A 17,329-nucleotide genomic window follows, 5' to 3' on the forward strand; every position below is an offset into this window, starting at 1 on the left:
CAGGTGTTTGTCTATGAGATTCCCCATTCTGGGTATCCCAACAGTATTTTTAGGCTGTTCAGACCATTATGTCAAAAAAAAAAAAAAAAAAGGCCCTCTCAAAAATCCTGTGTGGCCACAAAAACAGAAAATTCAACAGAACTTGTAAATTTTTGTCCACTTGCCTTATGCCACAACTCAGTCCAGTCTGTTCCTCCCCTTGCTTGGCTGCTCAGGAAGATGAAAATGGTGGTGGACATTGTAGCACAGAAAATGCCTTCTGAAAATGACATTCATGTAGCAAGGAACTATCTTATCAAGATCTTGACAAGTTCCATGAGGTACAGTACTGACTTACATGTGCATCCCTTCTGTTTCTTCCCAGTGCTTGGATTCCTCCTGCCATTTGTCAAGCCCAAACTGTCACAGAAACCCTCTTCCCAATCTTCCCAGCCTTCTTTTCCTTGTGCTCCAAATGCTGCTTGTGTTGTGCTAGTTTCCTAGTCTTGTGCTTCCTTAGCAGTACATCATAGAAAAGTAATTGTCTCATAAAAGATAAACCTTTTCAGCTGAATTGATGCCTAGGAGATCTGCTGAATTTGCCTTACCAGGTATTTGTGGTATGCTGAATTGTCAGTACTGTTAAAGATGAGCAGTGGGGGGAAAAGTTCATGTGATGTTCTGTGCAGCTGAACAGTGGAATTGTAACTTTTTCCATACCTGCACACAAGCTTGGAGCAAGCAAGGATTGTCTGGAGCCTGTCATCATGTGGCTGAGCAGAATCTTCTGCACTTGTTTGCACTGAGAGTACTGGGGTTCCTCCACTGTCCCTACCAAGAAGGAGCAGCTAGAGATGCTCTGCTTAATCGTTTTCTCTTTTGTCACACTGAGAAGAATAGGCTTTTGTTTATGGAAACAATTACTTCTTTTTTTAGTGACAATAATGATGCTACACTTTGTAGTGAAATTACAGTTTCCCTGTAGAATTGTTATTCTCCTTTTGTAATCCTGCATGCAGATTTTGGAAAGGCAATTGATCACTGATTTCTTCACACCTTGCTGAATGTACTGTGAAAAGCCATGTACTCAGAGCTGACCTGTTTTGAAGATATTTGCTTTAGTTTTGGTCTCTAAATGCAGTGGTGGTATGATAACAGACAAATGTATAAAAAGGGGGAATGAGTAAAAAAATGTAGAAGTACCTTTTTACAGTTCAAATTGAAAATATGGAACACTTCTTCAGTGTAGCAAATTACTTAACCTTGGAGTAACAGATTTCTTAAGTACAGAAGTGCATTAAAAAAATTGTAACAACTACAGGTCCTATAAGCCAGCCTTTATTTCATACTTGGACTTCAAAAGATGGGATTTGTCAAAGCTCATATTGCATCTAAATTTTAAATTACACTTCCTCCAGGATGAGCCAAGAAGAAGGGCTATTAATTACTTTCTAAGAAGGTCCTGCTTCATTCCCAAGTGAGAGGGTCCAGACAAATGGCCTGTAATTGGCATCTGCTCACTGAAACAGAAGTGGCTGGATTCCACCCAGAAGGCTTATTTAACCTTAGGGAAAACAGAATGCACTTACTCCATGAGTGCTGAGAGCTGTAACAAAACAGAAAGTCCTTGGAAGGCAATACAAGCTGTAGTTACTAATTCCTGAGCAGAAGAAAGGAGGTAGAGGAGTATGAAGCAGTTTTTCAAAACAGTTTTTAAGGTACATAACTCTAACAACAACCTATTGTTGGTACTTCTTAGACGGGATCTCTTCTGTTAGGTGAGCAGGAACATTTGGAGGTGATATCCAAGTAGATATTTGGGGACTTACATGATTCACTGAATTAATACTGAAATGTATTATTTAAAAATCAATCCCAGAAAACACCAAAACAAACAAAACCTCCCTGCATATCAGGGATGCCAAACATTTCAAGAGCTGAAGCAGAATTTGCCTGGAGTTAATATGATTGCTTGTATCACTAACTTGTATGAAAAAATGTACATGGCTTTAATCCTTCCTGTCATTAACTCATTTCTTCCTATAAGCTCCTCCTATATGCACCTACCTACAGTAAAATCTTACCAAGGCCTTACTGTTGGCAAGTTGTAAAAGAGTTCAAAGTGTAATATTAGCTTTAACTATTAAATCTCTGGATGCACGTCAGGCACTTTAAAATTTATCAATCTCTGTTCCTTGTAAAAAACACCCACCTCACCACACATTAAAAAAAAAAATAATTGGTACTTCACTGCATCTCAAGCATTTTAAAGAAATGGTGATGTCTTTTCAAAACTGGCATGCATGCACGTAGAAAGTTTTACTGTCATTGAAAGTCATTATACCTCAGTCCTATCTGTGAAACGCTTTACTGCTGCCCTGGTAGATTTTTTGCTGTATGTCACCTTGTTGAAGGGTTTGCATTAAAGCAGCACCTGTGCCTCTGTTGCTTTCAGAAGGAATGACCTGGCCTGCAGGCCGCACTCCTGGCACGCAACCAAATTTACCGAGAGTCAGCCTGAGGCAGCCACGTCACACCTCGCCGCGGCCCATGCCTGCGCCTCCTGGCACTCCAGCTACCATGCAAGGTGAGTCTGCTTGGCTTACACACATCCAGCTCAACAGCCAGCCTGCAGTAACGCAGCTCATGTTGCTGAGGGGTTTTTTAAAAAACAACCAACACAGAATTGTGGTGTTGTACTTTAGAGTTGCCTGTCCTTGGTGCATGAAGGGGGAGTTGGGGAAGTTTGACGTGTGGGTGAGTGGAGTTCTGAAACGGTTTGTGATATGTGCATGTGATTGAAAGGTAAGAAACTGGCTTTAAAGGCAGTCACAAGGTTCAGCTTCTTGCTCTGTTTTTCCTTTCAGTGTCCACTGGGAAAATCCTAAGGCAAAGTAACCATCAAAATTAACATTCGTGAAGTGAAATAGGAAAGGTAGAAAAAGATAAAAATACTGTTTCAAACAATTAAAAGGGCTTTATCTAAAGAGAGGGTGCAGAATGCTTTACTGTTGCCTTTTAAGGTATTACTGGTTTAATTAGTTTAACTGTCGTTCTGTAATCCTTCCCTGCATCTGTGATCTTGCTTGTCTAGAGAAGTAATAAGACCAATGATTTTCAGTCTCTGTTTAAAGCACTTTAATATTTGTTAGGTCACGTTCAACACTAATGGAGAAAGGCTGACACCCAGGCAGTTCTAGCTGTGAAACTCTAAACCTTTAGGTAACGCCTCTTTGTGTCTGGTTGCAGGTTCTTGTTTGTTTCCTGCTCCTAGGTTACATTCTTTATCATTTTCATGGAAGATTTTCTTGGTTTTTGGGAGGGAAGGGGTGTTAATTTTTTTTTGCCTTTTGTTACTTTTTCCTCCTCAGTTACACTGAGCATTACAGAAAATTAGTCTGGTGTGCATTCCCGATTTGGGAAGCAGACTTTGGTTTTCTATACTTAGTGCTGTGCATTCTCTGCTGAATCATTACTCCTTGAGGTTAATTTTTGGTGATAGTCAAAACAAAAAAAGTTAATACTTCTGGTTTTTATTTTATTGTTTCATCTAAATTTTACGTTTGGATGAACATTTACAATGTTTTTATATTGTTTTCTTAGGGAGCTCCCTACTGTTTTTAAGCTAAGTTTTTAAATTGCCCTTGAAAGGGGGCAGAAAGGGGGGTTTTTTAATGTTGTTTGTAATACTTTATTTGTAGAAATTTTAGCAACTTTGATTACAATTTCTGCTGCTTTACACTGATTTAAGGTTTGTGTTTAAATATCATATGATATTAGATTTAGATTTTTAGATTGATTTAGATTTATAGATTTCAAGAGAGTAAAAGTCCTTGTACATAGAAACAAAATTCAGAAATTTCTAAAATCTTCTACAGGGTTCCTCATTGCAATGCTATAGCTAAAGAATATTTCTACTATTAATGAGTCTTCTCTACTAAGCTGTAAATCATTATATGCTTCCTGCTCTTCCTGGTGGTTGTCCTTGTACCTTGTGAAAGTAAAATACTACAAGATGTGTCTCAAGATATGTTTGATAGGAGCCGGGTGTGTTCCAATACTTAAAAAAAAAAGAGAAAAGAATGGTCCCATGCCAGTTTGAAATGAGGTTTGGTCGGGAAATTCTGGATGTAAAGGAAGAGGGGATGGGAATAGAACAGTCCTCTCCCCTCACATATCAGAAAGAGCCACAACTGCTGGCAGACACTAATACTAATAAAAACAAGGGATTCTTTCTCACATGCTGCTGAAAGATTTAGTGGCCTTAGCACAGTCTCATATCACAGTTCCCAGATCACTGCCATGCTGAACCCCTTGGCTACCTGTGCTGCCCACTTAAAAGACAATATATTTGGGAGATTTGTCAGCCCTGGTGTCTGTTGTCCAAGACTGTTTCAGAGGCAGAGCTGCTTTTACTATGCTGCTGCTGGAGGATACCCACCATTCCCATAGTGGCAGCCCAAGGATTTTGGTACTTTGGGGATCTCAGTTGCAGAGTGGGGTTCTTGGGGCTTGCTGATCTGCAAAAAGAGGTGAGCAGCCTCTGAGATTCCCCACTTTACAAGTACATTTCACAAAAAGCTCAGCTGATCAGAAAGCACAGCGATCAGTAGCTAAAAACAGCAGTATGCAAGGAGATAATTGAAATAGCCCAAGGAGGGGATACATTTCTAGCCCAGGCATCCCATCCCTGGGCTATTTCTGGAATTTCATGTCCTTCCTTGAGCTAAGCATCTGAAATTGGTATTCAAAGCCTAAAATCTCTTCTGATTATGCCTACCTGCATCCTCTCAGTGAGTGTGAAAATTCACTAAATCACTTGTGAAACATGGAGAGTTTGTGGGGGGAGGGGGCACACACCACACTTTTTTGTGTTGGTGGAGTGGGGCACAGCTGGCCAAAACAGCCCCATGAAGACTGTCCATACTATCTACTGTTAGATTAAGGTATAGGCAGTTTGATTTGCTTTAGGGTTTTGTTGGTTGGTTGGTTTTGCTGGGGCTTTCTTTTTGCTGGCCTGATGAATCTGAACATTTGAAAAGGTGGATGAAGGTAGAGGAAGATAGCCCAGAAGAGGCTGTAGGAGAGAGGGTGGTCCTGGAACCCAGCCCTTCACATCCTGCACTATATGTATGGGGGTTTTATCATGTGACTTTAATGCAAAAATTGTAAGTTATCTTTGCGAGCACTAGGCTAGATCTAGATGCCTCTCATGGAAGGCTAGAAAGCTGGAACTTATAAAGCTTTTGGTGCCTTCATTTCCCTCTGTGAGTCTTCTGTCTTTTTCACAGAAGTCACACCTTAGTAACATGGTGCAGACTTTTTTCCTGGCCCATCCTAAACTAAGGCTGAGTTTACTTTTCTGGGAGAAATGTAACTGAACTATCTTAAATTGCTGAAAGTTTAAACCCTGCATTTTCTTGCAGTAGGGTATACTATAACAGAGGAGCCTTTGGGTTTTTTCTGTGCCCCTGGTTGTGCAGATGAACCCAGCCACCTCATCTGCTTCATTCTGGTATTGCAGGTGTGGCTGTGGGACCAGTGTGCTTTGAGAAGGCTGCCTAAACTGAGCTTTTGGGGCAGTTAGGGTCAGGTGCATCTGGTTTGTAATCCCATGCTGTTGCTGAGAGGAGATAATTTCTGTAATGGTCCAGGAGCAGAAGCTCATGCCCCAGGCTTGGGAAGGGTGTTTACTGGACAGTGTGGCCAAGGGATGGTGTATGTAGATTATTCCTGGACTTCACCTACCCAACTTTGACCAGCAGTGTAGGTGCTTCTATGAATCTGCTCTAAAACAGCCACTGAGAGAGGATTATCCTGGGATGCCAGCCAGGCTCAGGCAGAACTGGCCTCTGCACTCTCTTCCATGTCAGGGTTCACAGGAGGATTGCCCTGCAGTTTAGGACCACAGGAGGCCACGCTCTCCATTAACATGCCATTAGAAACTTTCATGTCCTTTGAAGTGCTTGCTGCTTCTGCTGGGTTTCCATTAGGCATTTTCCAGCAGGGCTTTGACCTCCTGTGATGATATCTCTGCTTCACATTTGATACTGGCAGATTTACATGAGACCTGTAAACTGAGGCTTTCCTGCACAAGTGGCATCTTTCTTTTAATTAATGCCAGGTATCTGCTTGGATTTCATGAACTTAAAGGTCTTTTCCAACCTTAATGGTTCTGTGATCTCCTTAGTGCTCAAGGGAGTGGGAATATCAGCAATTCTTAGTAATAGCTGACTTACATTACTCTTTCACAGAAAAATCCTAGTAATAACCACAATACTTTTTACATGCAACACAGTATCAGCTTAACATGACAATTAAGACCTTTTAAAGGATTCAGCAAGATGCTTTAAATGCTGAAAATAAACGAATGAAAGAACATAAAATCCCACAAGATGAAGCCATTGTTAGTGTGTCTTGTTAATAAAATGCCTTTAGAAAATAAGCATAAAGCATATCTTCTCTTATTTCGTGTAAGTTGCTTTTGACCATGTTGTCTAAGAAAAGAAGTTTAAAAGGCTATAGTAGTGGAGGGGAAAAGAACCAATTCTGTTAATATTGAATTCCAAAAAAGAACTGTTGAGTTGACCTTTGCAATATTTTTGACAGAAGACCTGTATCACTCTTGGTATTTTTTATGTGGATTAATCTAATTTCATTGCTAGCTTTCACAGGTCTCTTTACAACACAAGATTTGATAGATGCTTCATATAATTATAGCTACAGGGAAGTGGAATAAGTCTGGGATTTCTACCAAGGGTCTTTGCACACAAAGGCAAGAATTTGAATTTGGTATATAAAAGCAGGAGGAGCTGCCAGTGAAGTTCAAAGAGGGAGATGTGATGAGAATAATTGTCAAGACTGTCATCTCAGCATCAGTGTGTTGGATTGACAGGAGTTGGGTACTCTGAGAGGGAAAATAAACGAAAGGAAGTGAAACAAAACTCAGGGGGTAGGAAGGTAACAGAAGCAGCAGGATTTTGGAACCGTGTCCTTAGCAAAAGACCTGAAGAAAGTAGTGACAAAGATGATGTTTTTATAGAGGAAGGAGTAGTAGGGAGAAACTAGTGGCAGTAAGGGTTCTTGAAGGAAAGTCAGAAGTTTGTTTGGCCATGCAGAGCTTTGGCATCTCCTCCTGAAGTTTTCCTGCCAATGTTGTGGAACTGGGTGGAATGGAATGTTGTTTTAAGAGTGTCAGCTTGAGAGTGGTTTGAAACCACACTCCTAAGGTGCCATGTGCAGGTGATATTTGAGACAAATGCATTTCGTGCATCTCTGCTTAAAAGTTAAAACATCAAACAAATAGGCAGATGTGGATGTAACTTTATTGGAGTAACTTGGGAAGGGGGAATAACATCATGGGCTAAAGAAGTTTGGAGTCATATTTCAAAGATGAAGAGAGGAAATACGTGAGTTTAACAGCTGGAAGAATCAGGGTGCCTGGAAAATAAGCTGAAAAATAAGTTGGTGTTTTTCCTGGGAAGGAGGGAGCTAATGGATCTCAAACTAAATTTTCCTAGAAGCAAAGTCAGCAAAATCAACAATTTGCATAGGGAAAAGGGACCCTTCAAGGAGATAAATGCATATTACTTACTAGCAAACTTACATCGGGAAGCTGAGGTAGTTACTAAGGTTTCAAGCTTTGAATCAGTGGTGGAATATCAAGTTGGAGCCCTGAGTTAGTGTTCAAACTTTGTTTTGTTAGATTGTCTTTAACTGCTGTGCAGATGGATTTAACCAATATTATTAAAATGAGTTGTTATAATTATGTTGTGAATATAAATTTTTTATATTTATTCTGACACTTTGTTTGTTTGTTTCCTTCAGTAGTTGTTCTTCTCAGGACTTGTCAAACCCATGGGATCAGACAAGTCTATACCGCTCTTCTGACCAATTCAGCTCTTTGGGAAGTATGGACAGCTGGGACCACACTCCCCAAGTAGCCCAGTATGGAAGACTTTCTTCTGCAAGGTCTAATAGTAGCATTGATCATCTAGGGAGCCAAAGTAAGCGGGATTCAGCCTATGGATCTTTCTCCACAAGTTCTAGCACCCCTGACCACACTCTGTCCAGTGCAGACACTTCTTCAACAGAGAACATGCTTTACAAAGTGGGGCCCTGGGAGACTGCTAAGCATGGAAGCAAGTCTGGACAGTTTTTGAATGACAGCAGTGGAACAGAGGACAAACCTGGGTATTTGCCAGCTCCCATCCAACACGAGAACAACAAAAGTCCTAGAGCAGAGGAAGACCCAGATGGCAAGCCCACTAGCTCGGGAAAATCCAGTTTCGGACCTATCTGGTACGTCCCTGATAAAAAGAGGCCTTCATCTCCTCCCCCGCCACCTCCACCTCTTCGTAGTGACAGCTTCGCTGCCACCAAGGGCCACGAGAAAGCCCAGGGCCCTGTGTACTCAGAGGGTGCCAGCACACAGCACTTTACAGCCCCGAACCGATCGCAGCCCAGGAGTGACTGGAGCTTGGAAACTGCAGAGCAGCAGCGACGGCCCTCCAGAGCATGTGACAGGAGGATCAGCAGCTCAAATTACAAATCTGATCTCAGTTCAGAACACACTTTTTCTTCAGCTGGTGACAGGTACAGTAGTAATGCAGGAACTGTGAACAAACTGCAGCCATCCTTGTCCAGCACCGACATTAGGTTTGCACAGTCTGCTTACTCTTACCACCACCAGCACCAGTACAGCGATGAAAGCACCTTTTATCACAGTGCAAGAATCTTAGCTGCACCTAAAGATCAGCAACATTACCTGTCCTACAGTGGCATTCAGGAGTTAACTACAGATCATTTTCATGGCTACAGTCCAAACCAAGCCAGTCTGCTCAACACTTCCTCTTTGAACAGTGCTGCTGAACAGAAGGTGGACAACACTGGACAAAGTCGATATTATTGTGTGACAGCAAAACAGCCTGCTCAGGGAAGCTCAAAGCCACTACAACTCAAGGATGACAGCTGGAATCCTGCAGTGGGAACTGATTTGTCACTTGGACCTCATGAAAATCCTGCAGTTATTACAATGGCCCCAAACCCAAAATACTATCTACCTCAACAATCTGTTGAATCTTCACTGACAAGGTGTGAGAACAGTAGTCATTACCCAGAGGACAGAGAGGGAGATGCTAGGTGTGCTACAGTAGAAGAATCTAAAAAACCTGATCATACTGAAAAATCTGGACAAAAGAAAAGCTGTGAGAGCTCTGAGGAAAGTGAAACTAGGCACGGTCAGCAGGAGGATGTAAAGGGCTGTGTCCTTACCACTGAAAACAGATCTGCTCAGAAAGATTTTAGGTGGGGGAAAGATGAAAGTAGCAAGATTTCTCCTCAGAGGACACCAATGTTGCACTCTTTAGCTCAGGAAGGGAAAAAACAGTCTGACAACAACCCAGAAGTGGTATCAGAACGACAGACCTCATTTGACACTCACCTGTCTAAACAGGCACGAAGGAGTGATCGTTTTTCAACAACCCTCAGAAATGAGATCCAAATGAGGAGAGCCAAGCTGCAGAAAAGTAGAAGTACTGCTACACTAGTAGGCTCATCTGAAACAGAGGAGTGCAGTGAGACCTGGAACCCAGATTCAACAGGGAATGTCATCACATCCCCCGACACAAACTTTAGCAGCTCCTACAAAGATCACCTGAAGGAAGCCCAGGCCAGGGTTCTGAGCGCGACGTCCTTCAGACGCCGGGGCTTGGAGCCCAGCCCCGCTGAGTATCCCCCCAGGTCACCTGAGCGGAAAACTGCTAGTTACAACTCTTCATCACTGACTTTGGTTTCTGAAGATGCCTCTGGATTCCCTGAGGCTACACAAGCCAAATCAAATCCTACAGGGAGTGGCACTCATCACGTTTCTCGGATTGGAGCCAGGAAGAGGTTCACAACAGAGCAAAAACTGAAGTCATACTCAGAACCAGAGAAGATGAATGAAGTGGGCATGTCAGAGGATGAACGCCATGCTCATTGCCGTCCAAAGAGATCAGAAGAAGCCCTGGGTTCATTTGCAGACAGGTGGAAATTTTTTGAAGAAACAAGTAAGCCTGCATTTAGAAAATCATCACAGAAACCAGGTCCCCATGGTTTAGCAGAGGGACAGCCTGAGAGGCCAGATAGGAAAGCACAAGAGGGAGAGGAGCTCTGGCATGAGAGAAGAGATCAGGTAGCCTCTGTTGGACCTGAAACTGCTCATGCTTCAAAGGACAGTGTCCACCATAGCAGCAGCAATAGGGCTGCTGAGAGGCTTGGGAAATCTGCACAGCCACAGCGCCTGGGAACCTTTGCAGAGTATGAGGCATCGTGGAAGGGGCAGAGGAAGCCCGTAGAGCCAAGGGGCTCGGGAAGGTACCACTCAGCTGAAAATATCCTCGATACAGGCCATGAACAGCATGGGAAATCCCAGTACTCCCATGAGAGGTCTAGATCATCCCCTTCCACTGATTTCTACAAACAGGTACACATGTCTTTTGTATTATTCTTTAAGTTGCCCAGTGTGGTGGAGGACAGTAGAGGAGTGGAGGGGAAAAGAGAATTTTTATGGAAATTTCCAATTTAGGAACACTATGTAATATGGTATTTGCCTTTTGTCAGTAAAGGAGTAAATGTTATAGGTAGCTATCTTAAGTAAAACAAGGAAGATAAAAGTTTGTGCTGCACAAGAGCAGTTGGATCAAAATAATTTCTTGTGTGTTGAAGTCAGATAGAAAAACATGATTGATTTGCTAACACCCTCTTTTTTACAGTAGAGATTTTGAAGGTTCAAAGCAATTTTCACCCAGACTTATTTTTTCATTGGTGTGGCTGTATTCCCTGTTTGAATTCTCTGAAACTATGAAGAAAAGTGTTTCACATGTAAATAATATATACTTTGTCTAATTTTTAATGGTCTAGTAATTTCCATTGATTTCCTCTTTTCTTCTAAACTTGCTTCATGCAAAATTACAGAGGACTTCTGCCTGAAAAAGTTGAGATTACAAATATGCCTGTTAATGTTAAAGCCACAGCAACAATGAAACTGCTTAATGTTTTGTTTTATGTCAGTTTGCTTGATTTAAGATTTATACATTTATTCCCTAGAGAGATGCCAAAAGTCTTTTCAACTTGCAAGTAAATATTACGTTAATTTTTAACCAAGCAGGGCCAGGCAATGGTTGGCAGGTGGCACAGGAAGTAAACAGAGAAACCAAATCTCTTTAGTTCTCTGTTAAAAGATGTTGTTCAAGCTACTATGAGATTGCCTGATATGTATAAGGAATCATAGTGTGTTCAACCTGAACTTTGCCTTCTGCTAGAATAGAATTGAAGCAAAGCAGCTGTATATTACTTTTCCTGTATTTTTCCCCTTTTAAAAACATTGCATACATACATACACAGTTCACCTCTGTGTGTGTGTGTGGACATGCAGTAGAATGAGAATAGCTCAAAAAGAAACAAAAATGTTAATCTCTAGAACTTGTGGACTGTCTTTCCATAACTTTTTTGCATCTTTAAGTTTGGCAAAAGTTCTTTTTGAACTCTATGTGCAGACTTCACTGCGTGGATAATTTACTAGGGTAGGGATTCAAAGCACTGAAAATAATCACCTGGACGTTACTTTGAAAATTAAATTCACTGAATTATTAAATAATTGCCTACCCAGCAGAAAAATAATCTATTCCCTGTATGCATTTCTGGTTTATCAGTCAGTGCTCTTAATTCAATATAGGCCTCCTGGGGCAAAAAGCACACACCTGTTTAGGCACCTGGAAAATAGGGTGATAAGTGCATTGAAGATGCTTACAACAGACTGAAGTAAATAAAGATGTTGTTTTGCATATATGATTCAGATTGTTCCAGTGCTAATGTGCAATTAAATTTCCTGTAGGTTCAGTGTTTGTAATGCAAAGCTGGGCTTTGGGTGGGGTTGTTTGGAGATAGGGAGATAGTAACGTTCTGGAACAGCACTGTTGGTGTTGTACTGAGAAACTGAAGTACTCGCACGGGGATTCACAATCTGGTGCATACTTGCATCTTCTAAAATGTGAGCAACTCTTCTGCAACTTCTGTGCCTCTTTTTTTTTTGTTTTTGCCAAATGGAAGTTGCAAACATTTATAAAAATGTTAAGCTCTTGTATAGATCAGCAAAGCAGAGCAGCAAGGCGAGCACAGCCAGGTCGGGAGTGCAGCGCAGGAGGTCACAGCACGCTGTACTGCTTAAAACCAAACAAGCTTAAAACATGCTATGCTGTTGACTTCATGTGTATTTGAACAGAGAAAACCCACAAATAAGAGGTTCCATAATCACAGATTTTTTGAGAGTCTGAAACACGATGACTTGGTCTCTTACTTGTACTACAAACCTCTTTTAGGAAGTATCAGTTGAAGTAAGGAGGCAAGCAGAGGATTTAAAGGAAGATGGGCAGTGTATTTTTTCTAACATTAACAAACTGGATGAGAGGAACTGCACTGTAAGGTAAGTACAGTGTTTCTTAATTTCTCTCTCTAAAAGATTTGGTTTTGACCAATGTTTTTGACAAATTTCTGTGATCTAATCTTTTCCTGACTCAAACTGCAAGTTCTGCTGTGATGATTTCAGAGTTTTTGCCGTGCCTTCTTCCCTTATTTCCCTCCTTCTCCCCAAATACGTCAATGTGCATGATAGAATTCATTTTGGGACTGAAATTTTTGGGGACTCTAGTGTGAGCTTAAAGAAATTGTTGAGTGTTGAGCATATTATAGGTTGTTCAAAGGCAGTTGATTCTTATTTGTGTGCATGAATTATTTGTGTGATAGTTATGGATTTTTTGGGGGTAGATGGGGGCCTGGGGTTTCCCAAAAGAGATTTCCAGTATTATTCCTGGCAAAGACAGCATGCTGCTGAAACATAGCACTACTGTAAGGTCTTTGCTTTTCTTGTGGCTTTACAGAATACAATATGTGAATAGAAGACACTAAAATTTGTTTCACTGTTTGAAGAGCTCAGATTTTCTCTGTTAATCCATGTATTAATAAATATACAATGTTTTCAAAGGTGTGACTGCATGCACAGTGTGGTTTAAATCCATTAAATGTCTAGCATGCTGAGGGTTGTCCTCGTCCTGGCCCCGATGTGGTGCAAGCAGTGATTTCAGATGTGGTGCAAGCAGTGATTTCAGCAATCGCTGATTCTGTGGCTGCTGAAGCCCAGCTGAGGTTGTGCACATGCTGCCGCTGCCAGGTCAGACAGCTCTGGGTTTCATAACAGAGGGAACCCATGCATAGGAAAAAAGAACCTCTGTAGGCTTTCCTCAGTTCTGTAAGTGGTATTAATCCCTCCAGGGAGAGGAAATTACGAACTATAGCGAACACACACTCTAGCTGTGACCCTAAAACCTTGTAAAAAGTTAGCATTTATTTGTGGGTCCATATGATTGTATTTTGCATTGCTTATGGCTTAGCTGAAGAGAGCACCCCGTATTTTTGCAGCTTTTGGCAGCCCTGTGTACTTGGGCAGGGATTGCAGAATGAGCCGCCCCGGAGGGCGCAGAGAGCGGCGGGCAGCAGGGGCGGGCACGGCCCGGGAGCGGCCGCGCTGCCGTGGGCGGGCAGCAGCTCCGCACGGGTGAAATGATTCCCATCTACCATTATTCGCAAAAGCATGTGAATAATACTCCTACGCCAGCACTTTAGCAGTGTTTGTGCAGCACAATTCTTGCTTTATAATCATGGAATCCATGAAAATCACATGACTGGGCACCAGCTGCAGTAACTTTTTTTTCAGCTGGAGCCTGTTTTGACATACATTTCAGATGTGGTATTTGGCTATTTTCGTGCATTACAGAAGGTTTTGTGAAATGGTCTCTTTGTCTCAACGTTGATATGCAGAGGTTTGATATGCCTTCTGTATTCAAAAAACTGATAAAAATCCCTCATTTGGGCATTTAATTCCTGTGTTGTGAGCTACCACTGCGTGATAATGAATGGCTGCCTTACGGGAAAGAATATATATTTCCGTGTGCTCCTGTTTTACAAGGCATTCTTGTGCTCAAAAGGAACTGGCCTCATGGCATGGATTGATTTTATGATTTTTGAGCTGCCCTAAAGGCATTTAGCTTTCTATTTTTAAAAACTAGCAATCTGCAAATGGCTAGCAAATCTCCCTAATTCAGGGTATATTCTAGAACACAAATAGTAACCAAATCTGAGGTCTTCCTTATGGTCATATTTAATGCTCTATTTTAAAATTTATGTTTGGATTAAATAGCTGGCAGCTGTTATTTTGCACTGCTGAGACCTGTGTGCTACGGTGGCCTTTGTGCTGCCAAAGTCAGTGTGATGGGGCTGAACACAGGAGTGGCCCTTCTGCACTTGTGGGCATGAGATTTGCAGGAACCCAAGCTGAGAGACAGTTGTGGGGTCCATGGGTGCTTTCTGCAGGTCAGAGACTGTCCTACACTACAGGGTGCCTCTGGCCTCCCTCCCCTCCAGTTGTTTTGAGAAATGCAAAAAAATATTAACTTGAAATAAACTTTGAATATGCTACCATTTACAGCTTCCCTGATAATTTTCCTCAGAAATATGAAATACTAGGTTTTTTTAAATGCACTGACTCTAGGATGGAAAAGGATTAGAATATTGTAACAGCAAATGGCATTTTAAAAACAAACATACATAAAGGTGTTTGGTAATTTCTTTTTCTCCTGAGCATTTTGCTACAGTATTTTCTTGGCTGTTCTTTTTTAGCACACAATTGTAAAATGTAAATTAACAGTACTTTAAAAAACTGGGGGGAGGGGAGGAGTGGTGTGTGAATGTTGAGTTTATGAAGATAGTTTGTGAACCTCTTTCATCTTTGAGCTCTGTTTTTCCCCTCTGAGGTTACTGAGTGCCTCCAATGAATTCAGATTGTTTCATCTCCCTTTTTAGAAGAGCTGCACCATGTTCTTCTGAACTGCAGTATTTAATAGTTTAGGGTATTACATGTGTAGGAAGAGAAAATAGTGGCCCATAGCAGCCATTGTCATCTCTAATGGAAGACCCAAGCCACTCTTGTTAGGAACTTACCGGGTTGGAGTCATCTAACACAAGAAGTGTATTTTTATACTGAGGGGTTGCTGTGATTCTGTGGTGGTTCTTAACTTTAGGACAGTTTAAAAGCATTATACAATTTGGCTGATCTGTAAAACAAAAAAATGCTACTTTTTTGTTGTTGTTGTGCCTCTTTCTATTTCAAATTATTTACAAAAGCTTACCTTTTTATGGATGTGAAGTCTGTGCTTCTATAAACATGTCTCTCTTTCTGCATTTGTAAAATTACTTAAACTGTAAAATTACTTATAATTACCTTCCTTATAGAAGTCTCCACAATTTCTAAGCTGAAATAGACTTTCAGAAAGTTAGAGGGAAACAGATGCTCTGACCATCACTCTCTGGCTTCCTGCAGTATGACATGCACGCATAAGTCATTCTGCATCAAAAGACTCATGCTTTATGATCTAATTCTTAAGATTGCCATCTACTAGAGATGTTTACAGCCATTGCCTTTATTTACTTTCTAAGAACATTTGACTCCTAGCTCTATTAATTTGTTCCTGTGATGTCTATTAAAGTTACATAACTTCAAAAAGTGAAAAAGGATATCTGAGATCACAGGCTGCAGAAAATATTTCACCATTTAACAGGTGTCAAGTCCAAGAGCATATGCGCGTCAAGTGTAGGACCACAGTGTGACTCAACTCTAATTAAACACTGTAAAACATTTTCAGTGTTTTCATACCTTAGTAGTTACTCCTATTTGAGTTGAGCTCTTAGAGACAGAGGAACAACCTTTACAATACAAAAACATAATAAAAATAATATCTTAATGCGTAAGTTGTCCTAAATGTCCAAGTATAATGTTCTAGAAAAATCTTTGATAATCCAGAAACAGAAGCCTGTAGACATGTTCCTAGGTTTTTTATTAGGCTCTTTATAAGGAAGATTTTTCAATTTGATATCTTGGTGAATACCTTGGCTCCATACTCACCAAGAGGAGCAGCAAATAATTGTGCAAGGAAGGAGGAGGGCTTTCAGCAGCACAGGAATATGGCTGACCTTATGTCTTCTGAACTGAGTGAGATGGAAAATAATTTAAAAATTACCAGTAGTCCATTTGTATCATGCATATATGGATATTTGTGTGTGTATATATATATACAGACATATATAATATACATGTATATTGATAGTTATTTCTCTTAGCTTTTTCTGATTTGTGACCAGTATAGGAGTTGGGTTTTACATACCTATGAGGACTGATTAACAGTGGGGAAAAAAACTCCAACAATACCCAATACACATCTGGACAAATTAGTTTCCTTATTTCCTCAGACAATGGTAGATGGTGTAAATTATTCATTGAAAATATTCTTAAAAACTACAGTTTTTCATAACTGCAGAAATTTTAAATTCTACATTTTATTTGGGTTTCTTTTACTGTGATGTCAAAAAATTTAACAAGGTACCAATATACAGTGTTAGGATCAGCTTAACTAGGAACTGAGCTACTGAAATACAAGACTTGAAGCCTTGGAAGTTTTTATTTGTAGCAAAAGGGCCATTTCCTTAAATAGTTAACAAGAACTTTTGCCACCATTGTGTTGCATATCTCTTTTAAACTTCTTTATTAAGAATTGTGAAGTCCTAAGATAGTTTAGTTTGTTCAGAGGGGACCTTAAAAATCATCTGGTTCCAGCCCTCCTGCCATGGCCAGGGAGCTTTCCACTAGACCAGATTACTCAGAGCCCCATCCAGCCTGGTCATTAACATTTCCAGGGAGCCCATTGCTTCTCTGGATAACCTGTTCCAGTGCCTCACCACCCTCAGAGTGAAGAATTTCCTTCTAATACCTAATCTGAACCTGCCTTCCTCCATGTTAAAGCCATTCCTCCTTGTCCTATCACTTCATGCCTTTGTGAAAAGTCTCTCTCCAGTTTTCTTTTAGCCCCCTTGAGATACTGGAAGGTGCTGTAAGGCCTCCCTGGAGCCTTTCCTTCTCTAGGCTGAACAGCCCCAACTCTCTCAGCTTGTCCTCAATGAGATGTTCCAGTCCTGTAACCACAGTAGTGGCCCTCCTCTAGACACATTCCAGCAGGGCCACATTTTTCTTCTTTTGGGAGCCCTAGAGCTGAATGCAGTAATCAAGGTGAGGTTTTGCAAAAGCAGAGTAGAGGGGGAGAATTCCCCTCCCGTGACCTGCTGGCCAGACTGGTTTTGGTGTAGCCATTTGGCTTTCTGAGCTGGGAGTGCACTCTACCAATTGATTATTGAGCTTCTTGTCCACAATCACCCCCAGATCTTTCTTCCCAAGGCTGGTCTTGGTCCATTCTCAGCCTGAACTTCT

General features: G+C 41.1%; 1 protein-coding gene across 3 annotated transcripts in view; it reads left to right on the top strand.

Annotated features, from left to right (window-relative positions):
- SHROOM2 (shroom family member 2) overlaps positions 1-17,329 on the top strand; it is a 117,134-nt gene that overhangs the window by 69,929 nt on the left and 29,876 nt on the right. The window contains exons 3-5 of one of the 3 annotated variants that reach the window (XM_058045259.1): positions 2,435-2,566; positions 7,807-10,444; positions 12,339-12,442. In XM_058045259.1, coding sequence (XP_057901242.1) covers positions 2,435-2,566; positions 7,807-10,444; positions 12,339-12,442 — 2,874 coding nt within the window. The remainder of the gene's footprint in view (positions 1-2,434; positions 2,567-7,806; positions 10,445-12,338; positions 12,443-17,329) is intronic. The other 2 variants (XM_058045260.1, XM_058045261.1) reach the window with 2 other exon arrangements.

The sequence above is a fragment of the Melospiza georgiana genome, chromosome 2 (genome assembly GCF_028018845.1).
Source record: "Melospiza georgiana isolate bMelGeo1 chromosome 2, bMelGeo1.pri, whole genome shotgun sequence".
Classification (NCBI taxonomy): domain Eukaryota; kingdom Metazoa; phylum Chordata; class Aves; order Passeriformes; family Passerellidae; genus Melospiza; species Melospiza georgiana.